This window comes from Lithobates pipiens, unplaced genomic scaffold, assembly GCF_037356315.1.
Source record: "Lithobates pipiens isolate NorthernLeopardFrog02 unplaced genomic scaffold, aLitPip1_a1.2 Scaffold_3, whole genome shotgun sequence".
In the NCBI taxonomy this organism is placed as follows: Eukaryota; Metazoa; Chordata; class Amphibia; order Anura; family Ranidae; genus Lithobates; species Lithobates pipiens.
In genome coordinates, this window is record NW_027507790.1 from 194011774 (window position 1) to 194037550 (window position 25777).

At 43.7% G+C, this 25777-nt stretch overlaps 1 protein-coding gene across 2 annotated transcripts in view; it reads left to right on the forward strand.

The window, feature by feature from the left end:
• Positions 1 to 25777, forward strand: part of PIK3R1 (phosphoinositide-3-kinase regulatory subunit 1) — a 91874-nt gene that overhangs the window by 26867 nt on the left and 39230 nt on the right. Inside the window, exon 1 of one of the 2 annotated variants that reach the window (XM_077462663.1) lies at positions 20240 to 20474. The exons of the other annotated variant lie outside the window; for it this stretch is intronic. Coding sequence (XP_077318789.1) covers positions 20333 to 20474 — 142 coding nt within the window. The 5' untranslated portion in view covers positions 20240 to 20332. Of the gene's footprint in view, positions 1 to 20239; positions 20475 to 25777 lie in introns of those variants that run through there. 2 annotated transcript variants of the gene reach the window in all.

The window sequence follows — 25777 nt, forward strand, 5'->3', positions numbered from 1 at the left end:
TGAAGAAACGTTCAGGAGGAGTCTGCTGGGTCAATGCTGAACATTTCTGTGGCACAGCGAGTTGCAACCTCTTCAAGTATTAGACAAGACTATGTATCCCAAATGGCTGAATGAGACCTCCATCATGGATCTATTTGTTTTTTGGAATAAATTGTAAAAAAAAGATATTTTTTGTCTGTGTATGCTGTATAGTACCCCCCCCCCCTCCCCCCCCCCCCCCGTTCCTCTGCAGCTGATATTTGGGGACTGACGTCATAGCCGGAAGTGACTTGTAGCCCTCCGCCACTCCTAAAAGCCAAAGGGAGGGAGGAGCTGTGGGACTGGTCTACACTTGGCAGTGTTGGAGGTTCCCCCTGCATGTCGTCCTATTTGAATCGGAAGAAGTGCCATGCCACATCAGAATATTGCCATTAGCCAGAGGTGTGGCAGAGGGCAAACAACGTATAGGGAAATGCTGTGCTGATCAGAAAGTGTTGCCGTCACTCCACCAGATATTATATGCATTACAAGGAACTGGCAGGATCAACAGGTAAATGGACTTGGAGGAAACTCTGGTGTTCATTGTATGTTCCATACTATGCCCATTGAGGTCTTGGCTTTTGCCTTGGAAGGCACTTTGAGCCCTTGAGTGAACAGAGGGCTATGCTGGTCACCGAGTTTTTATACCTACGTAGATGATTGCCAGCACACCAAGAATCGGCACAAAGTGGTGTCCAAGCAGGTAGTTTATTGCATGAGTACAACGTTTCGAGGTCACGCAGGACCCCTTCGTCACTTTGTGCCAATCCTAGGTGTGCTGGCAAATATCTACATTGTGACTTGAACCAGTATCCAGCTGGTTGTTGCTGCAGAGCTGAAATCTTGAGATCTTATACCAGGAACGTGTGCGATGGGAATATGAAGTATTACATGTTTATATACCTTTTATACGCACCTTGCAGGTTTCATATTGTTAATGTATTGCTAGCCCCAAATATTATTCGGCCTGTAATTTGAAATAGTCCGCTTCCATCTGGTGAATTCCAGTCAGTAGGTTTTTAGAGCACGTATTCTGTACGGTTATCTCCATTACTCATTGATGCCCTTGTTTTATATACGTACAGGCCATTTGAAGACTTGGCAGAAACCCAATTCTATTCATGCAGCTCTTATTTTTTTTTCCCCCTGCCTGTCCTTGTCTGTAGCATTGTCTCCAGTACTGGATCAGACTGCAAAATGGCTGCCTCCACTGTCAGGGTGACAGGTGCAATTTAATACACAAATTATATGTTGGATTAAAAAAAAATGACTAGAGGCATATAGTCTTCTAGAATTTCTGCATGACTGGCGGTTTAATCCTCAAAGCCCCGCGTAGTTGTGCGCTGTAAAATAAGATGTGGATTCATTGCTGTATTTAGTTGTGCACATACAGAGAACGCCTTTGTTAAATTCTTATGCAGTCCTGTGCGCTAAATGGAGCAGAAGCCTACTCTTGTCTGGCTCTACAGCTGCAACATGCCACAATTTAGATTGGTCCTTGGGCAGAGTCATGTTAGACTGAGATAACCCTGTGAGCAGTGGGTAATGCCACCTAAGGCCCAAAGATGGGTTCGGAGCTGTGGAAAAATCACACAAAGTTCCTGGCTTCACAGAGTGATGAAGTTGTAGTGGAGTCCATGGTGGCTGCCACTTAAACATTTTGGTTTCATCATTTTAATATGCCAACAGAAACCAATATGCTTCATATATCTGGGGCAGCTTGAAAAACATAATTAGTATACAAGTGTTGCACATCTTTTTATATATATAATATATATATATTTTTTTCACGCTTTTTATCATGAGGACCAGTTTTAGCTTTGCAAGGGGTCTTGTGATCATTATGTGACTAGTTTTGTCACTGCTACGTGTAGGCCGCACAGGACCACAATAGGTGTGACTGTCCCAGCTTTATAAGGCCCTATTTACAATAAGGCCCTATTCACACCTGAACGTAGCGTTTTCAGGCAGAAAATCGCGTGATTCTGCAGCGTTTTTTGCCACGATTTTGTGCAGGGCAAAAGGTCACCCATGTAAAAAGAAGAAAAACGCCCAAATCTGCCCGATTTGAGTGACAAAAAAGGGTCCAGAACTTGTTTGAGCTTCAGGGGACATGGAGTGGAGATGTGAACCATCTCCATTGAGAATAATAGATTTTTTCCCTTCCACGTTTTGTAGCTTCAGGCTTCAAGCTACAAAACGCTCAGGTGTGAATGGGGCCTAAATCAGACACTGGGCTGATTTGTATATGGATGTCTCTAACAGGTTTATAATATACAGTAGGTGTAAGTTTTGCCAGTGAAATAATTTTCTTCATCCGCTGAGAATGCTGTCAGCCCAGATAACCAGAACATTTGGTTCTCATGTGGTCTCTGAGACATTCATTCCATCTCTTGAACTGTAATCAAGAGAATGCTTGTCTCTCTTCCTAGAGAGACCACACCAGAATTTCTAGTTCCAGATAAGTGAGAGGAGTGTTCTCTTTTCAGTTTACATAAATATAACCCCCCTCCTCCATTATGGCATGTTCAGGCATGCTTCTGCTTGTCAAATATGTTGCCTGTCTTGCCCAAAAGCTGACACTTTTTAATGTATTGATTACCTGCTTTGTGCAACATGTTGCAGCAACTTATTACCAGTACAATTAAGAAAATGGTTTACATAGTAACCAAAAGTAATTTTACATTCTACTAGTATTTGAATTCCCCTCAGGGTGACTGAGGAATCGGTTGGCCATGATGAATTTTCCTGGGCTGTGTATTTTCGTGTGTGTGTGTGTGTGTGTGTGTGTGTGTGTGTGTGAGAGTGTGTGATTATGCAGCAGATAAAACCTGGTACACACGGGCCGAATATCTGCCGATACCGGCAGGTCAACAGAAACCGACCCATGTTCACCAGCCTGTCCAATAGAAGCCAGCCAATCGGCACAGGGGCATCAGATCAGCACCGGTCAGTGAGTGCGGACAGATGTGTTCTGGTGTGGGGTCCCTACACTACCAGGGAGAGCGATTTACTAACATCGGATAACGAGGAGAGCTCTTTACTAACATCGGATAACGAGGAGAGCTCTTTACTAACATCGGATAACGAGGAGAGCTCTTTACTAACATCGGATAACGAGGAGAGCTCTTTACTAACATCGGATAACGAGGAGAGCGCTTTACTAACATCGGATAACGAGGAGAGCGCTTTACTAACATCGGATAACGAGGAGAGCTCTTTACTAACATCCGATAACGAGGAGAGCGCTTTACTAACATCGGATAACGAGGAGAGCGCTTTACTAACATCGGATAACGAGGAGAGCACTTTACTAACATCGGATAACGAGGAGAGCGTTTTACTAACATCGGATAACGAGGAGAGCTCTTTACTAACATCGGATAACGAGGAGAGCGTTTTACTAACATCGGATAACGAGGAGAGCTCTTTACTAACATCGGATAACGAGGAGAGCTCTTTACTAACATCGGATAACGAGGAGATCGCTTTTAGATTTACATAACACCAACCTTGCAGTTTTCAACTGGGTCCTCTTTCAATTTAATTTTTCTATTAAGCCTTTTGTGTTGGGGTAAATCTTATTTTTTTGTTTTTTTTTCACTTGTTCAATTTTTTTTTTTTTTTCTTCCCTGCACAGTTGTAGCACATTTTCTAGTGGTTTCCTATGTTTTGTGAACTGCTTAGTACTGTAAAGTCTCAACCGAGGTTGATTTTGAAGTGTAAGTTCCGACTCCCTTTGTTCAATTTTTTTTTTTGCAAAATTCAGCATAATCTATAGTTTGTGCACCGCCACTTATACCCACATTAACCCCTCCATTATCTACATTGTGTTCTTGGTTTTAAACCTTTGCTGAATTCCCTGACCAGATGTCTATAGTATTATAGCATAGAAAGAAAGTTCTTGTCTTATTCTGCTGTGACCTGATTTACAGCTCCCATTTGTAAGGTCATGAAGAGCCAATGCACCCACTGAATGCTTGTGCCAGAAATCTCTGAGCCAGCCACGTTCTATAGGCCTTTTTAAAGTTCATTTTACTTGCAGATCCAACTCTGGTCATTTAGATTTTTGTGGTTGGTTTAGATTTTCCTTGATGTTGGCTACATTTCTCTTAATGACCCTGGCAGCTTTGAGCTGTGATCTTCTTAGTCCGCTGGCCGGCATCCATCAGTCAAATATCCTCTCACAAAACCTGCCTTACTAGTTGAGTGGCCAATAAAACTGATTGTGAAGTTAATTGCTGTCTTGCATCAGGTGTCATATGCCAGCTAGCTGGTTCACATTTTCCATTAACGATCCAAGGAGGTTTGATCCTGGCCTTAATTTGTTACTTTATACCACGTGCCAATCTGTAAAAGCTTTATCTTTAGCATGGATTAACGCACACTTTTTTTATTATTGAAATGAGAAGAAAATAATGACCTTGTAGTGATCCTGTAGCACCAATAGTTTGATCATGCAGAATTGACAGGTTTTAATGCGTGCGGGCACACTTCTCTGCTCTTTGGCCCATTTTATGGGTTATCCCATAAGAGGGACCATCTATGGCAGGAGTCTCCAAACTTTTTCTAAACAAAGGGCCAGTTTACTGTCCTTCAGGTTTTAGAGGGGAGCTGGACTTTGGCCATCATGAGTAGAAAATGTCCCAGCACCAGTTGGAGTAAACCAAGCCCCATCGTAGGTGCCGCTGGGAGGCATTGTGCCCCATGGTAGGTGCCGCTGGGAGGCATTGTGCCCCATGGTAGGTGCCGCTGGGAGGCATTGTGCCCCATGGTAGGTGCCGCTGGGAGGCATTGTGCCCCATGGTAGGTGCCGCTGGGAGGCATTGTGCCCCATGGTAGGTGCCGCTGGGAGGCATTGTGCCCCATGGTAGGTGCCGCTGGGAGGCATTGTGCCCCATGGTAGGTGCCACTGGGGGGGGGATTGTGCCCCATGGTAGGTGCCACTGGGGGGGGGATTGTGCCCCATGGTAGGTGCCACTGGGGGGGGGGATTGTGCCCCATGGTAGGTGCCACTGGGGGGGGGGATTGTGCCCCATGGTAGGTGCCACTGGGGGGGGGGGGATTGTGCCCCATGGTAGGTGCCACTGGGGGGGGGGGGATTGTGCCCCATGGTAGGTGCCACTGGGGGGGGGGATTGTGCCCCATGGTAGGTGCCACTGGGGGGGGGGATTGTGCCCCATGGTAGGTGCCACTGGGGGGGGGGGGATTGTGCCCCATGGTAGGTGCCACTGGGGGGGGGGGGGATTGTGCCCCATGGTAGGTGCCACTGGGGGGGGGGGGATTGTGCCCCATGGTAGGTGCCGCTGGGGGGGGGATTGTGCCCCATGGTAGGTGCCGCTGGGGGGGGGGATTGTGCCCCATCGTTGGTGCCGCTGGGGGGGGATTGTGCCCCATCGTTGGTGCCACTGGGGGGGAATTGTGCCCCATCGTTGGTGCCACTGGGGGGGAATTGTGCCCCATCGTTGGTGCCACTGGGGGGGAATTGTGCCCCATCGTTGGTGCCACTGGGGGGGAATTGTGCCCCATCGTTGGTGTCCAGTGAATGAAACCGTGTCCCAAGGGTCAGATACAAACAAGCTGAGGGCCACATCCGGCCACCACTGATCTATAGAAATACGAGCAACTTGCCTGTTACAGTTGCCCAGGGTTTTGGGCTCCTGGTCTGCAGGAAAATGCATCTAATTTATGATCCACAGTGAGAAGCCTATTTCTGTGTGTTCTGACTCCGAGCCATTTTGCTCAAATACAGCACATTTGAGCCAGGTATCATGTGGGCATGGTTCTGTGTACAGGCCCCAAGACTGATATGGATGTATTATGTATATATAGATATTGCATAATTTTGAAAAAATAAGCCCATGGTTTCATGAACCATAACTTGGAAATGTTACACAAGTTATTTTATATTCTAAAACTTTAAAAAATGACCTTTTCATTGTATAGTGTTGTTATACAGCTGGTGTTGCGCTTTAATGTGTTTTGTGTGGTTTGTCAGCTTGCTGTAAGGCCTCAAACACATTGATGTCACACACCAATAAAAATACAGTGGGTGGGCATACAAGAGGAAATGGGGCAAGGTGTGAAACTATTGTTGTATATTTTAAGCTGAAGAAGAATATAATGTTTTTTTGCAAGAGATTACAGCCGTCATCAAATGGCTAAATCTCTTTGCAACAAACAGTTGAAATCTCACTTGTAGGGTAGGCACGGCTTTTCAGTTTGTAACCTCCTACATATTGTCTACCACTCTTGTTTTGTGATCTTTTGGTGTACATTTTATGCATACAGATCGGGCCTTGTAGGCATATCTACGTAAAGGGAAGACTCACTTTAAGACTCGTTTTTTTTTGTGATGAGTTCTGTGTAAAGTCTCCTCTGTAAGTGTGTAATATTTTATAAATCTTTTATGTGTAGTTTTCAGTAATGTGTATTGGGCAATCCTATTTGTTCATTATGTACACAAGCTTTGATCAGACTAATTTTGCTTTGTTCCTCCTAATCTAGTTGCAAGACTACTCAACATGGTCTGTTTGGGGGGGGGGGGAATTGTGGCCAAATTTTTGCCTGAATGTAGCCCTGAAACAAAGCCAAAGATGCACAGGACTTCGGTACAAGCCACTCCACAGCCGCCATAGAGATGTGTGAACCGGCTCCATAGAGAGCCGGTCACAATCTCCTCTCCTGCGAAATGGATGCCCACGTCCAATTCACACTAATGTGAACCCAGCCAGAGTCTCTTGTGACTTTTTTTTTTTTATCTTTCCCATGATCAAGAAATCCAGAGCCTACTACATATGATTTGAAATTTGTACGAAAAATACTTTCAAAGTGATCTTGCAATAATCTGGTAGTTCGTGCACAGCTATCGAGAGCCAATCCGGACAGGCCATATGAAATTATCTGATAGGACAAGAATGAAAATTTCTCTCGTACAGTACCAGATCGTACAATGTTCATTTTAATACAGTTCGTCCGAAAATACAAATGGTTATTTTTTTCTGTCGTATGAGAGTTTTCGGAAACGTAACCTTCGTTTTCCATATGAGATTAGCATTCCAGAAAAATTTGATGATCATTTGTCCGATAATATCAGTGTGAGTACCTGGCTTAACTGTCTCCAGTAGAATTCAGATTCACTTGTGTATAAATGTGAATGGTCCCTGTCCAGTGAATGTTAGGCCGGGTCCCTTTTTGATTGTATCATAGCAGCAGTGTATTGTCTCTGTAAAGTGCCATTCACAGGAATGCAGGTGACCAAGGTGACACACAACACAATTTACATGAAAATGAGGTTTTCAGAGAAGTTGGTTTGTGCTCTGTGAACAGTTTTGCCACTAGCAAATATATTAAAGTAGAACAAAAATAAACATTTTGGATAGTGTAGGGCAGGTTTGTAGCATGTCTGGTTTGGATTGTTTTCTAGGATGTCCAGCTGGAGTGTCTACTGTACACCATGGGCAATACATCTGCCTGGTCAGTGGTCATGTCATATCAAACTTAGGAGCTGCATTTATCTCGGGAAGATGCACTTTATCTGCCTTTACCCGTCTTCTCTACTGGTCCTCTGCCTTCAATTCCTTATGTCCGTGACCTTTAAAGTATCTGCTTAAAGAAAAGTCAAAAGTTCTAAACTGAAAGTGGTTCTAAAGACTGAATGAATGTTTTTTTTTATTTACCTTAATACATTCTCTGCATTAAGGTAAACCTTCTAAATGCCCCCATTTTTATACTTACCTGAGGCCAATCTCAATCCAGTGATGTGGCTCCTCCTCATAGAGCGTTTACAATCACTTTAATACTGTTTCCAGGCCAATGAGTCAAAGTATTGGTGCCTCTGGGGCAGCACGACAACCAGTATACTAGCATTTTCAGGGAAGGTTATGGGTGACTCCATGCTTCTCCCATGACAATTTGCCTTTTTGAGGTACTTATAGATGTGTAATGATGATCAGAAGAACTGGTTGAGCCATCATTCTTTAGAAGAAGTTTAGACCGAGTTGTCAGCCAAGCATGCATGTTTCTGTGCTGTGTATACATCTCTATTGTTCTTCTAACCTTGGCTTATTGACGAAAATTGCAGCCCATTTGAATGTTGTCCCCAGGGCCATCTGCCTAAGGGGCGTCCATTTGGGTTGCAGACTGTCAATGAATGCTCAGTCCTCTCTACCTCTGTCCATTATTGGATAGTAAGTACATTTTCTCATATATGTATGCATCTTTGTCATTGGAGGCCTCCTTTTTTTTATTGTTTTTCACGCAAATGTGCTCTTGGTTGCCATGCAGTTTTTCAATGCTCTTTCAGCTCAGGTCAGTTTTTTCCATCCTCACTCTTACAAAGAGGACCAACATGATCTGAATGCTTTGGGCAGTAGACTCTCGTCTTCTGGTGTACATGCAAAGAAGAGCAGACATGCTTTTATAGTTTAGACCAGGGGTCTCCAAACTTTCTAAGCAAAGGGCCAATTTACCCTCCTTCAGACTTTATGGGGGCCAGACTGTGGCCAGTAAAAGTAGAAAATGCCCCAGCAATCAATGGTTTTAATGGAAGGAATATTGTCCCGTTGTTTATATCAATGAGAATAGTGCTTCATCATTAGTGTCAGTTGATGTATTAGTGCCCCAGAGGGCCAGATAAAGGCAAGTGAAGGGCCACAGTTTGGAGACCACTAGTTTAGAACATACCGTTGCTCTACCACACCATACCACAGTACGTGTAAAGATGTTGCATCTTCCAGACTGGCAGACCGGTAGTTAGATTGGTTTTTTTTTTCTCTGAAAGGGGAACTGTTACTCATGGCACCCAGTCAGCTTCTCCAACTAAGTTTGCACGGACAAACTTAAAGTAAAAAGCAGAAGATGATATGCTATAAGGAGCACATGAATTTTTTTTTTTTTGCTAGGCCTCTTAGTCCTTTACATAACAAGTTCCTAATGTGCAGGCACAGCCCTCTTGACAGGTTTTAAAAATACATACAGGACATATTTCATAGAATCTGGTCAGCATGGTCTACATATGGAGGTTGGCATATGGTAAAAAGATGTAACTTTTTGGCTTTTTCGCTCAAATAAATTAGCCAAGGCTAATGTAATGAACAGGCAGGCAACACATGCTGACGGTCACTGAGGACATTGGGGTGACCCCTCTCTGGCTCTACAGAGCCTCAGAGGTTTGTGAGAAACTAGAGTGGGCAAAATTTGGAATTCTTTTGTATAGAATTTATGTTACCAGTTTTATCTACTTCAATTGTGTGTTTTTTGCTGAGTGCCCTGCAGTTCCAGGTTTTGGTGCTTTACCAGGCCATTAATTTGAATGGGCTGCCTTAATGCAACGCACAAGAACACATTGCACCCGAAAAAAGTGTGAGGCTAAAAAACAGGTTTGGTCAATGGTCAAACATTTAGCCTAATCCTCGGAGACCCTGTCAATTTTAAGACATTAAGCCCGATAATACACTAAGGTTTGGTCAATGGTCATTTTTTGTGATAAACCCTGGAAGAAAATATAGGTGTTTGTAGCAACCAACCAGAATCTAACAGTCTGTTTTGTGATGGTGCAGGCTAAAGCCTAGTACACACTAGCAGTTTTTTTTTTTCCTTCGTTCAACCCAGCATGGCCGAATGCAAAAAAAACTGATGGCTCAGGGGGAGCCGGTGTACTAACTATCCGATGTTAGTACATCAATCTCCCCTGCTTTTGCTATTGTGCCACCCGACATTCAGCCTGTATGTGCTAGGCTTTAACCTCAGTCTTCTACGAACACACTTAAAGGGACAGCGCACCATCTAAAGAAGGGCCCCACCAAAAGCTGGCTGGTTGAATACCTTTGCAAAACCAAAGGAATTGGTACACAGTGATGGCAATATTAACTTATTTTATTGTTGGCTTGGGATATTGTAGATTTAGAGCGCCCTGCAGAGAAAACATAACCCCACCTTTTTTTTTTTTTTTTTTTTTTTGTACAATAGCTATGAAAGCATCTCAACCAGTAAAACGGAGTTGCTTGGCTTCCGACCTGGAGGTTCCACCTTTTTTGTGTTACTGAGGTTAATATAGATTTCAGTATAGGAGACTGGCAAAGGGTGTATAAAGACCCCATCCAATTTGTCAACTGTCTCACAAAAACATTAAGACTATAGGATTAACCTTTATGGAGAGGGTTTGGCAAATCCATCAACAGAGGCGATAGGACAGTCTGGTATTCTAGCAGAAAGCACATTTCAAAATGATCGTTCCTCCCTATGTTTACTCTTTGCATATCAGTGCTACTTTTAGTGTGTACAATGCAGAGAACATTCCTGCTCCTCCTCCCCCATTGCAAGAATTGTGCAACAGTTTAACCGAGTTTAAGAGGTTCTCATCTGTCAAATTCGTGCAAGCAACTACATGTGCGTTTCATTATTCAATTGCCTGGGGAGACTGCTGTTTAAGTTGGCAAGAAGTTTTTTTTTTTTTCTTAAAGATATAAAAAAAGTCAGTCTGTTGGCAAGATGCGAATGTCAGAGAGCATTGACCAAATGCCCGTGACTATGGACCCGTTTTTTGAGTTAGCGGGAGAGGGGTGCTATGTTGTCTTCTGCTGGTGCAGGGCAGGATTACTGTAAGATTCCCAGAGCACTAGAGTAGAATGTGGTTTCAATTTGTTGTTCTGGGCTTGAGATGACAGTACTATAGTAATAAAAAATGTGCCGAGTTTATTTCCAGATTGGTGGAAAATGAAGTCGCTGTTAGTTATGTTGGCAGCCTCCTAATGGCTAGTATGGTTTCCCATCCTCTTTGGTGTGAGTAAGCTCAGAACTCGATATTTAGCATTCTTCAGAGTGAATTTTCCAAGCACCCCACTGGTTTATGACCTAGCAGTCTAGTAGCCCAGGCACCCCTCCATTTACAATTCTAGTGCCACTTACATAACGTCCCCCAAGCGGTGTGCATTATTCCATGTGGCAGGAGGCGGCTGTACACACAAGATAGCGTCTCGTTTTGTAAGCCTTATCTTGTATAGACAGACAAAGATGACAGATGACAGTTTGTACTGATGGCTTTATTTTCCATCTAAAGGACATTGAAAGCACATTGGGAGTTGCAGTGTTTTACTGTTTTAGGATTTGTTCACTCAAAGTATGGTGGTGCCACCGCAAGACCATATAAAATGGCCTTTATTTTCCTGTCTGGCCACTTCTCACCAACCTGTTGGCTTGGTGTGCGATGAAAAAAAAGTATTGCATGCAGACCCTTTTTTTTTTTTTAATTATTCATGCTGCAAAGCTGGCAGCAGTTGAAATGTCTTTGTGACATTTCAATAAAGTTTGCATAAAAAAAAAAGTAAATGTGATGCACTGGGATCGGCACCGCTATCATCCTACCACACACCGGCAGCTGCATTCTAGAGTGAGTGGCCCTAGTTAAGGTTGAATCCATAACATATATATACAAACTGGCACTCGACAGCTTCTCCATAGAAAATATCTCCTAAACGTGTGCCGCTAAGGCCCCTTTCACACTGGGGTATTTTTCAGGTGCTACAGCGCTAATAATGGCACCTGTGTAGTGCCTGAAAAAATCTCACCCCTTTCACTCCAGTGTGGAAGCCGGAGGGCTTTCACACTGGAGCGGTGCGCTGGCAGGACTGTGAAAAAAAAAGTCCTGCTAGCTGCATCTTTTGGAGCGGTGTATTCACCACTCCTACCCATTGAAATCAATGGGGCAGCACAGCTATACCGCCGGCAAAGCACAGTTTTAACCCTTTTTCAGCCGCTAGCAGGGGGGTAAAACCGCATACCGACGGTAAAGCGGCGCTAAAAATAGCGCCGCTTTGACGCCGCTCCCGTCCCAGTGTGAAAGGGGCCTTAGGAGATATTTACTGTATACTGCATCGATGAGGTCATTGACATATGTGCTCTGAAGGAATGGCCACCCGTGCCATGACTGTCGGCTCCTGCACGCATGCGCAAGTCCGGGGCAAACATAATGGGGACGTTGCAGGCTTTGTTTGCAGGAAAATGTCACATCATGTGCTAGTATGTGATGCATACTAGCACATTATGCCTTTACTTTGCAGGGAAGGGGAAAACCTTTTTTCCCCCCGCGGGGTTTGCTTCCTCTTTTTAATGGGGTTTGTTGTGTGTTGTTTTTTTTGTTTTGTTTTTTAAGAGGGCACATAGTAAATTTTCTGCGTTGCATGGAGCTGGTGAGAATACCCGCATGGTCAGGTATTTAGAAACATGTGACCTGCTACAGTGACAGTGCTTGGGCCTAGCGCCAATCTCTTGTACTGTAGAATAACTGGCACGATTTAAAATAATATTTTTTTTTAAAAAAGGCTGCTTTTTACTATAGAAGAACATTTTAGGGAGGGAAACAAGGCGGCATATGCTTTAAATACTTGTGCAGATGGTTCTATAGTCAGGGTGTTAGAACTACAGTCCAAATGCTAGAAGTGATTAGCATATCTATATTGTTATCTGTGTGTTTTGCATAGTTTATCATCCCTTCACATTACTGTAAAGCAGAACTTTACCCATAACAACTTTATAGAAACGAATGTTCTTTAGTAAGGAACATACATTCCACCTTAAAGCGGAGTTCCACCCAAAAAATGGAACTTCCGCTTTAAGAGAAGGTGACCCGCCGACATGCAACATTTGGCATGTCATTTTTGTGGGGGGGGGGCAGCAGATACCCTCCTTTTCAGAGGGTTCCAGCTCCCACTTCCTTCTGGCACACCCTCGAAGCCGGAAGGAAGCTCAGCTCTCCCCCCTCCCTTTAGGCAATAATCTGGGGCAATTCACAGGTCCGAGATGATTGTGCGGCCAGTCGTGGCTCGTGCATGCGCAGTGGGTGCCTGGCTGTGAAGCCACAGCCGGGCGCCCACAGCTACAACGCCGGCGCCGCCGAGCAGTGGGGGAGACGAGCGGGGCTTCGATCCCCCCACATCTCTGGACCCGGGGACAGGTAAGTGTCCGATTATTAAGTCAGCAGCTGCAGTATTTGTAGCTGCTGACTTAATTGTTTTTTTTTTTGTTTTTTAAGCAGAACTCCGCTTTAATTGTGCTACCATAATTATTGTGCTGCAAATTGCCTCCAAAATTGCTCCTGTTTCTTCTTGCTGGAGGCTGCCATTTTGCTGAAGCTCAGAGCCCCTGAACAGCAGTAAATCTTTAGGCTGTCAGCAGATCGCCCTCTGCATGTTTGGCACAGTGCCGAAAAATAGAGAGCAACTGAGCATGTACAGAGCAGGGTGAGACCATGTATTATTGGATTTGAAACAGTATAGGCACTTATATTTCATGTTTTACAGCGCTTTACCAGCAAAAGGCGCCAGCCTGAAGTGATCTAGCAGGACCTAATTTTCATTGTTAGTAGTCAGTATTTCATCAGCTATAGAATATAGTTCATAGCGCCATGCTGAGTACAGTAGTTCACCTCTTCTTTGATCAGGTTGATCTGTATGGACATGCATTGGGCAGTCCCTAGGGCGCGGTGGCAATGCAGATCTTATTAGAAAAGTGTTATTTGATCTGCAATGAACATTTCATGCTTTGCTCCACCTAAGGTCCTGTGGAGGAGCCGTGGTGCCGGGCACAGCACTCTGGACATGATGCTAGAAAGTGACATGGATAAATATTCCTCCTACAGTTTAGCCGCTATTAGCTAGGATTACTTGTCATTTTAATTATTAATGATCCTACAGAAGTTTCCTAATGAGCCTTGAGGCCCACCCCGCGGGAAGACTTGTACAGAGCATGCAGTGTAGACTTCTATGGCACGTGCTTGGGGGGGTCGTTCACCTGCATAGTTCAATCAATCATAAATACTATACTAAATCAAGTTTATTATGGACAAAACTAAGTGCAGAAGAACCTGATGCAGAGTGTAAAAATAACCTGACAGCCTGATGTGACCTGTCAGTTGGCCAGATCTATTTATTGGGCTCCTTATCTACCCAGAGCTCAGGTCACCTTCTCCCTGGGTGCACTTACAGTACTGTGCTGCAGCATTACCCTTTCACAAAGCACACCCTCTTGTCATCGCCTATAGAAGTATAGGACTGATATCCATGAAAGATAAAGAAGATTCCTGCATTATACCCATCGCCAGCCAAGGTGGATAACCTGCAAGGGTGACCTACAGCTACTACATCATTATTAACCCACCATTTGGATGTCCTTCTTAAATTTACAATTGCCCAGTTTGTGGATTTATTTATTTATTTTATCAACCCTATTTTCAATTAATTTTATTTTATTTTGTGGTCTGTATCGGTACAAAGGTTGGATGTTTTAGGACTCGTTAACGGCTTTGTTGAGCCGCGTTGATCTGTGCAGAGCGTGTGTAAGCACAGCAGCTCTATTACAAGACTGGGGTTGCTCAGATGCTGAAAATGTTGTCTAAAGTCCCTATTTGGGTGACCTGCACACTGTGGGGTTACTAAAACCGGGGAGCGCCAAATCTGGTGCAGCTGTGCATGGTAGCCAATTGGCTTCTAAATTCAGCTTGTTTGATTAAAGTGTTACTAAACCCAGGACCCTGCATTCTCTATATCTGGTCTCACACAGAATATGGAAATGTAATAATTTAAGTAAATATTTTTTTAATGTGCTTTCTATTGGGATCTGTTGGAACAAGGTCCATCCATTTGGAATTATACTTTTTTTTTTTTTCGCATGCTAGTCTCTTATTTCCTAGATTGTAAGCTCTAACGAGCCAGACCCTCTGATTCTTCCTGTATTGAATTGTATAGTAATGTCTGCCCTCATGTAAAGTGCTGCGCAAACAGTCGGCGCTATATAAATCCTGTATAATATCGAAATCCAATGGGTTACAAAAATTCTCGTAGGGGAGAATACAACTGGGAGTGATGTGATGTTTCCCAGCATGCGCGGTCTTGGTCACTTGATTTTATTACAGTTGAATACTGTGCTGATTAAATGAAAATGGCTTGTTCTGTCATCGTACGAGAATACATTTTTGTGCTTGTCCCGATATTTTCGCATGAATTGTCATGATCGCTGTGTACTAACGAATAGATTATCGGACGATCGCTCCGAAATGTTTTTTTTTTTTTCATGCAATATTCTCATTGTGTGTACAGGCCTTTACTACTGTATCTTAGCTATGCAAGCACTTTAGATGAGGGGGAGGGGCATTATTTGGACAATTCCACCCCCTCCTGCCCAGGTCTCTACCCAAATCTAGCATTATTCACACCCCACAAGTGACCCGCAATGGAACGTTCTGGTGTTGTAAATACTTTAGGTGTCTTAACTTTTCTTTCCCAAGCTGTATTTTAGGCTTCCCAATCCTTGATGTCAAAGAACTGCTGTGTCTTTATAACTGTGGTTCTTTTAACTGTTCCAACAAATCTGCTTAAAGAATAAGATGCTTCTGTGGGATTTAAACCTAAATTGGAACAATCTCTGTTTTTGGCATTATTTTAGCTATTGATCTGAAGTGTGGTGAGCTGCTTAATACAGAGGTCACATGTAGGGGGCAGCATAACGAAGTCCAGCATTTAATTCCTTGGGGCTTCCTTCCAGAAAGTGTCTGCTTTGATTGGAGCCAACAAAAGCCATCTGTTCTCTTATTTATAGCTCCCATTTCTAAGAAGTAGATTCTATAGCGGATAAAACGTGGGTGACAGCTCATAATTTATAAATTTACCAAGGCTTCAACTGCCGAACATGATGTACAACAACCTCGCAGACCATTCACCTGCATTTGCTCTTTAGAGCAGAGTTCTGATTAGGAAAGCAGTACTTCTCTGACTGCTTGGCATTAGAGGTACTACCCAGAAATAAGGACAGCTTGTATTGCCCAGGCAGAATAGGCGGTCGTACAACAATTTCAGAAAGTGAAATTAGGATGAAGCAGAGCCCCCCCCCCCCCCCCCCGGGGTTCAAGCAAGATCTTGATTGGCCATTGATTGGGGAGATGTTCTTACAGATCCTTCAACATCATCGTATGATCGCGATCTTTCCTGACTATGACGTCAGCCGACAGCTTGATCTGCACACCTGTGATCCACAAGAAGTACAGCCAAACAAGCTTTGGCTTTTTTTTCTCCTATTAATACTGAAATGCAGGTAAACCACTAAAATTCTCACTTTTTTTTTCCTTGCTAAAAGATGTGAAAACCTGGTTTTGTGTTTCAGGTACTTCTACTGCTCCGAACGCACAGGTCCCTCAAACTCCCCATTAACTTTGCTGCTTTTAAAGCGGTTGTATAGTAATTTTTTATAAGTTTTAACCTACAGGTAAGCCTATAATAAGGCTTACCTGTAGGTAAAAAAAATACAGGTTTAGGAGATATTACCCTCGCAATGCGCCGCTGACTGCAGCAGTGCATGCGCACAGGGGATTCGCGGCTGAAAGTCCAGCAGATGCCGGACCCTGCCTGAACGAAATCTCCAGGGAGTGACGAGTGAGTGGCCGGAGCCGCGATACCCAGAAGACACGTTGAGGGAACATGTTAGCTCCCTCGGCATGGATCGGGCCAGATGTTGGGGCCTCGTTCTAAGGTAAGTATTTCATAATGAGCTAGTATGCGGTGCATACTAGCTCTTTATGCCTTTTCCTTTGCAGGTTAAGAAAAAACTTTAGCGGCTTTACTCCCTCTTTAAGTGCTACAGGACAGATTGTGGTACTTTTGCTACCTGTGCTAAAAGGGTTTGGGGGGAGGCTAGGCCAGTGATGACGAACCTTGGCACCACAGATGTTTTGGAACTACATTTCCCATGATGCTCATCTACACTGCAGAGTGCATGAGCATCATGGGAAATGTAGTTCCAAAACATCTAGGGTGTCAAGGTTCACCATCACTGGGCTAGGGTATGGCTGGGTGAGGCAAGGCCTGTCACCCAGCACCAGAGTGCGCCGTTGTGATCGATCTTCATTACTGGGACTCCTTCACAGAGGCAAAATACAGGAGTCATTTTATGCTAAATGACTGCATGGATGATAATGAAGAAATACACAAGAACACACATGCCTCTTGTATTTATGCAGAATTCGTTTGTCGGCATAGGGCTGGGGAAAAAATCCATTTAAATCTTGAATCGAGTTGAGAGGTGAAATCGATTAAAAATTTCAGCAAATCGATTTTTTTTTTTTTTTTAGATTTAGATTTTATTTATTTTTTCCCTCCAGGGCCGGCACTGACATCGCGCCAGTCCTGAGGTGCTGCAGGCAGGAGTTTTTTGGCGAGGCCGCGGCTTAGGCCTAGTCCACGAGGCCGGACGCCCAGGACTAGGCTGAAGCTGCGGCCTTGCTTAAAAACTCCTGCTTGCAGCTCCTCAGGACCGGCGCGGTGTCCATAAAAAAAATTATATTTTTAATAATAAAAAAAATTTGGAGGGGGTTGCACTTTAACGTTATCTTTTAAAACCACAGCTCTGCTTCAGTGCTTGCAGAGATTTCCTCTATGCTAAGAAATGAGATAAGATTACTTTTAGGAGTGTGCATTGGTGAAACTTCAGAGGAAAAGTAACCGCAACACATATTTTATAGTCTGTATTTAGCTTGGGTGCAACTCCAGCGCCGGTTCTCGCATCGCGTCTCTCCCGCAGGCAGTTCACACTGCCCTCTGCGAATCCGCTGCGGGGGTCAATACAATGTTAGAGACACCAACAGATTGGTCCACAGATTGCAGGGCCAACATTGGATTTGGACAGGAATCGGATCGCATGAGTGTGAACACAGCCTAAGGCTGATGTCGGAGGGGCAACTCTGCAGCGGTATAGTACCTTCCGCTTATCTCTATAGTCGCCCTCTTACTGGCTCAGGACACTGCTGAATCTCAGTCGCCAGCGATGGGAGTAATACCATAAGGTAGGCAGCCTCTTGGTGACCTTGCACTGGCATTGGGTTGCTAGCAGCATTGCTCATCTGACATCAGCCTTGGGGCTCCTACAGCAAAGCAGCTAAAATGTTGCCCAGTATGTGTTGGGAGAACTGTATTGAGCCTAAAGCGAAGCATTTGCCATGCTTAAAGTGATACTAAACGCACACTGTTTGGAATACGGAGTATAAATAATATCAATAAACTGTTATAAATTGTCATACAAATATATATTTTAAATCCAATCTTTATTATTTTTTTGGAAATAACATGGTGTGGGCAGATTTCATGCCCCTCCACCCCGTGTCTTAAAATTATTCTAAAGGCAGAAGTATTTTTATCTTAATGCATTCTATGCATTAAGATATAAAAAAAAAATCTGTGCGGCAGCCCCCCTAATGCTTACCTGAGCTTGATTTTCCTCTAACGATGTGCACGAATGCCCTTCCAGAACTCTCAATTCTGGTTGGCTGAGACACAGCAGCGGCGCCATTTGCACCTGCTGCTGTCAATCGGGAGAGAGGGGGGGCAGGGTCAAAACCACAGCTCCGTGTCTGAATGGACACACAGAGCTTTCTACTCAACAGGAGGGAGGGGCCAAGAGAGCTGACGTGGGACCCAAGAAGAGGAGGATCTGGGCTGCTCTGTGCAAAACCAACTGCACGGAGGAGGTAAGTAGAAGGCCTCGTGCACACTGGATGTTTTTACAGCTGCTGTTTTTGGCTTCAGACGTTTTTTTTTTCTACAGTCAGACTCTCCATCATGTTATCCTAAGCAGCCTATGTGTGCATGGATACAATCAACTGTTTTTGGCTGTAAAAAAAAAAAAAAAAACACAAACGCTGTAACGTCAAACGCAGATAAATGCTCAAAAGCAGTTCACTAGCGTTTTTCAATGTTTTTAATCGATTGAAAAAAAAAAACGCTGTTGCAAAACTGTTCAAAAACTCACTGCAAAGCTATTGGCATTTTTATAATGTTATTTTAATGTCCAGTGTGCATGAGGCCTAACATGTTTCTTGAAAAATTAACAATCGCTTTACAATCCCTTTTAAGCTTGCTATACGTTATACAATTTTCTTGTACAACTTTCCTTTAGCTTTACCAAAACCATATAATATGAGGTCAAAGCTTAACAGTTTCAAATGGTATGCAATCAGGCAGGCACTTGCACTATATAGTTGAAGGTAAAGGAAATGGAAGAACAAAAATTGTATAATGTGTATCCAGCTTTAGACTAAAAGGGAGGTGAAGCTTCCATTAATCAACATGTAATAGCCCACCTCCTATTGTGTTTAGCTTGTCAATGGGCATGGAAGAGGAGGGAGGGAGTGGGCTGTCATTTATACTGTATACACCCACAAGTGTGACTCTATAGTCACATGGGCTGCTCAGCTGTGATGGGGAGAAAATGCTCAGCATAGACCAGTGATGGCGAACCCTGGCACCCCAGATGTTTTGGAACTACATTTCCCATGATGCTCCACTACACTGCAGAGTGCATGAGCACCATGGGAAATGTAGTTCCAAAACATATGGGGTGCCAAGGTTCTCCATCACTGGCATAGACTCTCGCTAAAAACTGAGCATGTGCAGAGTTGCCACCACAGCTGCAAAATCCTTAGCTGAATTAGGGACATGAACAAAAAATGGAGATAGAGAACACAATACATTAAACGAATCTCATGGTGACTGAGTGAGAATGAACAGCATGTAATACACTATTTGATAGTTTTTCATGATGTGGGTCTAGTGACACTAACTGAATGCAGTCTGTCGGTGTCGATGGCACAGCCCATGCTCGGTGATGTCCAAGTCTTCTAATACATGGTAACTGAAGCTCTGGTCTACAAAGCCACCTTTGTTGGGTACTCTGTGCAGGTCTATGCCTTTTAATTGTAATATTTGTTAGGCTGATAATGTGCTTTGTACTTGCACACACGTCTACATTTATTCTGACATGTCCCCATACATCAGACGGCACTAGTGCTATGGCTCAGGTATGCGAGTCTGAAACAAATATAGAAGCTTTAAGTTTTTCCACTTGACTGTGCCAGGTATTGGCTTTATAATATCTCTTTCTACTGAGAAGCTCTCCAAAAGGTGCAGCTGTGAACTGGTTTCATCTTGCACTGTGTAGCTATGTTGGCAAGCCTCTAAATGTAAGGTATGCCGTCGGCCCCACTGTCTCTGTTCAGGCCGGTCTCTGTTACCAGGAGACAAGAGCCAGGGGATTGGAGGGCATCTTGAGCTCTGAGGCCAACTGATTTGCTCCCTGCCACTCCATGAAGGTAAAAATAGAGTTAGTGGAAAATGCTGCGTGGATGACATGTCATAGACGGGCTTCTTCTAGTACCTGCTGCAGCTTTGACGGCTCACACCGATCAACGTTCCTGAGCCAGGAGCTCCTAACGGTGCTCAGGCGCTGGTGGTGTCTCTCGCCCTGCTTTTGAAGAAATCCATCGGGCTTTGGAAAGATGATTGCCCTAAGCGAAAAGCTGATTGCGGACTGCAGCAAAGGAATCAACAAGGTGGCAAAGTTTCTCAAAGGAGGATTTGGTGCTCCAAAGCTTCAGGCTGCTTTTCAAAATGCCAAGCAAGCTAAAATGTTGTTGGCAGGTATAAGATGTTCTGTTTCCTTGATTTTCAGACTATTTTCAGCAGTGTTTGGTGTTGCAGGGAGACTTCTCCGAGTCCTGGCCAGTCTTGTACTAGAGGAAATTGCTGAGGGGCTTAAAGAAATAGCAAAAGGTCCGGCTTCCTCTTCCTGCATTGCGGACATGTTATTCATGCTGGGGACTTCTACATTTTTAATGGCCTTCTTTTCTTTCTTTTTTTCTGTTGGCTTTTGACTTGCCAGCGTGTTTTCCCCCCCTCCCCCCCCCCCCTCTCCTTGCAGTTCAGCGATTATCATTTCCTGTCTGCTTTCCTAAATGAAAAGGCACTATTCACAATCCCATTCCAGAATCCTGCATTAGCATTTACAGCTAGCAATGAGATTCAGGGGGAGTTATTTTCACAGCTCATACTCCTGCCTGTAAACTTTGAAATGCAGCTTTTCCAGCACTTCCATGATTTTCAAGGGGTGGGGAAGGGGGTTCAAGACAGTATAGCGTTGTTCTATAGCTAGTATTAGTTTGCTCTACAGATACTCTACTACAGCACTTCATATCCATCAGATTGCTTAGAGAGCTAGCCATGTGCTCCTCAACGACCAGCCTTGGTTGAGTCCACTGCAGTGGGATGTGGTTGCTTGTTGTGAATTGTTACTTATGCCTAGTACACATGATAAGAATATTAGACTAATGATTGTCCCTTTTTTTGCATGCTAGTCTCCTACCGAAAAGCAATAGGTTACTAAAGTTATGACCGTTCTTGTATGACAGAATCAAACTTCAGAAGTGATGTATTTCCAAGCAAGCGTGGTCTTGGTAACGCAATATTTTGTACAAATACTATACTAATTGCACAACGATGAACTTTCTCTTTGTCCCTTTGGGCAATTTTGGATGAACTGTCGTGTTCGGCTCTCGAAAGCTGTGCACTAATGATCAAATTATTGCATGGCCTCTTCAAAAGTGGGATTTTTCGTCCGATTTTTCTCACGTGTGCTAGACATCATTTCTGTTATTTTGAGCATGCAACAATTTGTTCTTTTAAAAAGGAACATTTTAATGAGATTTAAATTTGGAACGGTGTGTTTTTTATTTTGTTGTCTGAATGGATCCAGTTTGTTTAGCAGTTTTGATTTTTGACAAGGTTTAATAGATTTAAATTTTTGTTTCCCAAAGTACTTCAGCGCTCAACATCAAAATACCCATTATATTTAGTTGTGCCCTTCCCACCTGAATGTGGATTATAGCTTGTTGATTGAAGCTCAAAGTATTTTTTGGCCAGAGTTGCATTCTTTTGCACCCTCTAGGCCAGTGTTTCTCAACACCGGTCCTAAAGGTGCCCCAGCAGGTCATGTTTTCAGGATTTCCCTCCGATGAGACGGCTGTGGTAATTACTAAGGCAGTGAAACTGATCAAATCAGCTGTGCAAAATAATGGAAGGCCTGAAAACATGTCCTGTTGGGGCGCCTTGGGGACTGGAGTTGAGAAACGCTGCTCTAGACCAGGGGTCTCAAACTGGCTGCCCTCCAACTGTTGCGAAACTACAAGTCCCATTATGCCTCTGCCTGTGGGAGTCATGTTTGTAACGGTCAGCCTTGCAATGTCTCATGGGACTTGTAGTTTTGCAACAGCTAGAGGGCTGCCAGTATGAGACCCCTGGTCTAGACCTCAATGGCAGTGCCTGAAAATGTATTTTTGTTTGATTTCTAGCCTCTCCTAGTAACCAGCTTTCCATTGGCTAAAACAAAAATGCTGTGACCTGAAAATGCCCAAAGAACATGTGTACTGGCTCCAAAATCGCCTGAAAACACTCATGTGAATGGGAGCTAAGGAACAATGGGTGTGCTATATATAAGCTTGCAGAATTGATTCATCAACATCTTAGACCAGGGTTCCATGGAATACTAGGGTTCCTCCAGAGGTTGCTAGGGGTTCCTTGAGCGATTTCTGCCTCTTGGGTTCCCACTGACACCCTTAATCTTTTTAGCTATCTGTAAAGGGGGTAATTCTTTCCAATGTCTACAAGTGTAAGGAGCATTCTTCCCACTGACCACCACACTAATGTATCATGAGTTATAGTAATTTTTAGCAGGGGTTCCCTGAGACTGGAAAGTTTATTTCAAGGGTTCCTTGGAGTTGAGTAAGGCTGTCTTAGACTGTGCAAACTGCGAAAGGTACACAATGAATTGTGGAGTGAAGCACATAGACAATGTCTTGGCATGTAGCAAGTTGGGGAATGCAAACCCTTAAGGGTGGTCCATTGTTACAGAACAAGAATTGTGTTCAGAATTCAGCATTGTAAAATATTGTCGTCTTATTTATTTTCCCAAAATGGCCGCACTTTGGTTTGTGTCGGCCAGTGTAATCTGAAACATGTGTACATAGTAGGAATGCAAGTTTTAACCCCTATATGTGCCGCCCTTTCTTTTACTATGCAATGCTATGGCAAAGAAAAAGACGCGTGCAATGCTATGGCAAAAAAAGAACAGAAAAAGCTTTTATTCCCAATAGTTTTTTCAACAGAACATTTATTGAGTTAGTTGATAATATATGAGCTTTTAGCCTCGTAATCTTCAAAGCTGAATAGGTTCCACTTTTCTGTGGAAATTCCAGACAGCCATGTGGGCGCGTTTTTATATCTGCATGCGGTTCTCCTTCAAGGAATGAACCTTTGAAGAGAAGCATGGGGTGCACTTTGCCCTTCACTCCAGTGCTGATTATGCAAGTCTCATCGGCCTGTGAGAGCAGAAAGATTAAACGCTTGCAATATGGTCCGAGGTAGCTGCTTGCCTGTAAATTGCATGGGATTAAGAGGGGTTATTGTTTAATTCCTGTAAGCAGAGGATTAATTGTTCTCTTGTCTCCTGACAGTATAATGAATGCTTTTTCTTTATGGGGCTTTGGTTTTGTTTCGTTTGGATGCCTAAGTTATTAAATGGGTTACAGGACAAAGGAAGCAAGTCATTTGGAAATATCTTTTTGAGCAACTGGCGATTCGGAATTTTTAATAACGCGGCCAGGTTTGGTGCAGGTTTAGTTACGTTCCTTTTTGGCCTGTGGTGAGCCGAATGGACTTTTCTGATTGTCTACGTGTCGTAGGGCTTATATTGTTTCCAGGTGTTTTATTTCTTTATAAAAGTAGACCTCTAAACCTTAACTGAATGGCATTTAGCATGCTAAAGCGCTCTGGATCATAAGCAGTTCCTTTTTTTTTTTTATAAAACCATTTTAGCTTTTTTTTTAAATTCTTTTTGTTATATCTCAGTGCTTCTAATTTACTTCCACTTCCTGTCTGTATGAACTCCCGCTGCATTGCTTTTCTTAGGGACAGTAGGCCATGACTGAAATTTACATCAGTTTGTAATCTCTATTGGGAAAGCATGTGGTAGAATGACAACACTTAAGAACAATTGGGACGTAAACAGAGTGTTGTCATTTTATAACAGGAAGTGCAATCAAGAACTTTTTTACTTTTTTAAGAAAAAAAGATTGAAAACTTTAAAAGACATGTATGGATTATCTAGGTAGTTGCAGCAATTGGTCTGATGTTGTATCTGTCCCCCAGCGTTTCAAGCACTGAGAACTGAGCAATTGAACCTAGTGCCGATCCAGGCATGTGGGTGGATCCTGACTCCATTGGCGTGATCTTGCCCGAGCCTGAACCGGCTCTGTAATGCCAGCTGACTTCAGCCCGCTGTCTGCTGAAAACGGGTCACAGAAGTGCAGCACGAGCTGCACTCCTTTGATCCACAAGCTAAGTACAGCCAAACGCGTTTAACATGCGATTCTCCTTCAACTGTGCTTGGATGTGCTTTATCACCTTAGGCTGGCCATACGCGGTTCGAATCTTGGCCAGTTTAGCAGGAAACTGCTGAGATTCGAACCACGTATGGGGAGGCTGAATGTTCCAAGTCGATCAAGCAACTTGGGTACTACCAGCAAGTCAGGTTTTACCTGCTATAGCCCTGCTAGCGACAATCATGGTCTTCCTCTAGCGGGGACAGCTTCCCCTGCCCCCCCCCCCCCCCCCAATGGCCTGGCTGAAGGGATTCCCACATCAATACTGTGTTATGAGGGAATCAAGCACATTTCTTTCTTGCAACCACAGGAATTCGCTCAATGTATGGTCAACCTTGGTTTAGTTTGTGTAGTGTGCAGTCTGAATCCGGACCGATTGGATGAGGTTCATCTGCGGCATGGTTCACTAGACCAAGCATAGAACTCTCTCATAGATAGCTGAGCACTCATGGAGCACTCAGCAGGGATCGCTGTGGTATGGCTGGCAGAGGTGGTGATGTAAGCGTGCCCAGGGATTCTACCATAGAGCACAGTGTGAGTGGGCACCAGCAGGGAGAGGGGTGACGGGACAATCGTTCCAAGGCATAGTTGGATCACAGCACGACTACCCTCCTCGCATTACATGTTGGATATTTGAAAAGATTTTAGCAGTTGGGTCATCTTTTTTAACTGGTTTTATAAAACCAAAGAAATGGAAATGAAAGAATTTGGTTTGCTTGCTAAGGTTTCTTTTCATTGTGAAGCCCGGTTGGTTACTATTAACAATTTTTTGTTCAGATGGACTTTTTCCCCTCCTCTGGACTGGCTAATTGAAGACTCCCCTATAATACGGCTTGATATTTGCCAAGTAATTGCAGCAGAACTTTTTTCATCAAGCAGTATAGAAGTTGACGTTAAATCGGTTATGCAAGCACATCCACGAGTGTCCTGAGGGTTCCATGACTTCACCTGTGGTGGAGAGAAGCTCCTCGTTGGGTTCCAAGACCTGGGATGGGGTGATGATGATGCTGCTCTTGCTTTTCTCAGGGATAGATCCACCTGTGGGAAGAAAGATTTTATCTGAACTGGAGGATCATCGGCCTGCTGTATTAAAGCAGTATTAAACCCAAAAGCAAACATTTATTATAATATTTAAGATTTATATAGGGCCAACAGTTTGCACGCCACTTTACAACATGCGTGTTGTGGGGTGCTGCATTATAAAAAAAGAAGGGTCATGCACTTTATTTTTTTGCTGTTGTCGTGCTTTGGCAGCGCATTCATAACAAAGACACTATAAAGCAGAACTCCATTCTCCCAACATTGATTATTTTTAAAACTTGTGCTGCTAGCATTAGTAGATATACTTCCCTATCTATCATATTTACTTATGTTACATTTTTTATTTTTTTATTTCTTTAGTTACTTCCTGGTTTTGTGCCTAGGCAAATTATGTCATATATCCCAGGAGTCTACGGAGGAGGAGGGGTTTTCTCACCTAAGCGCACCCTCCTGCATGCTTGAGCTAAA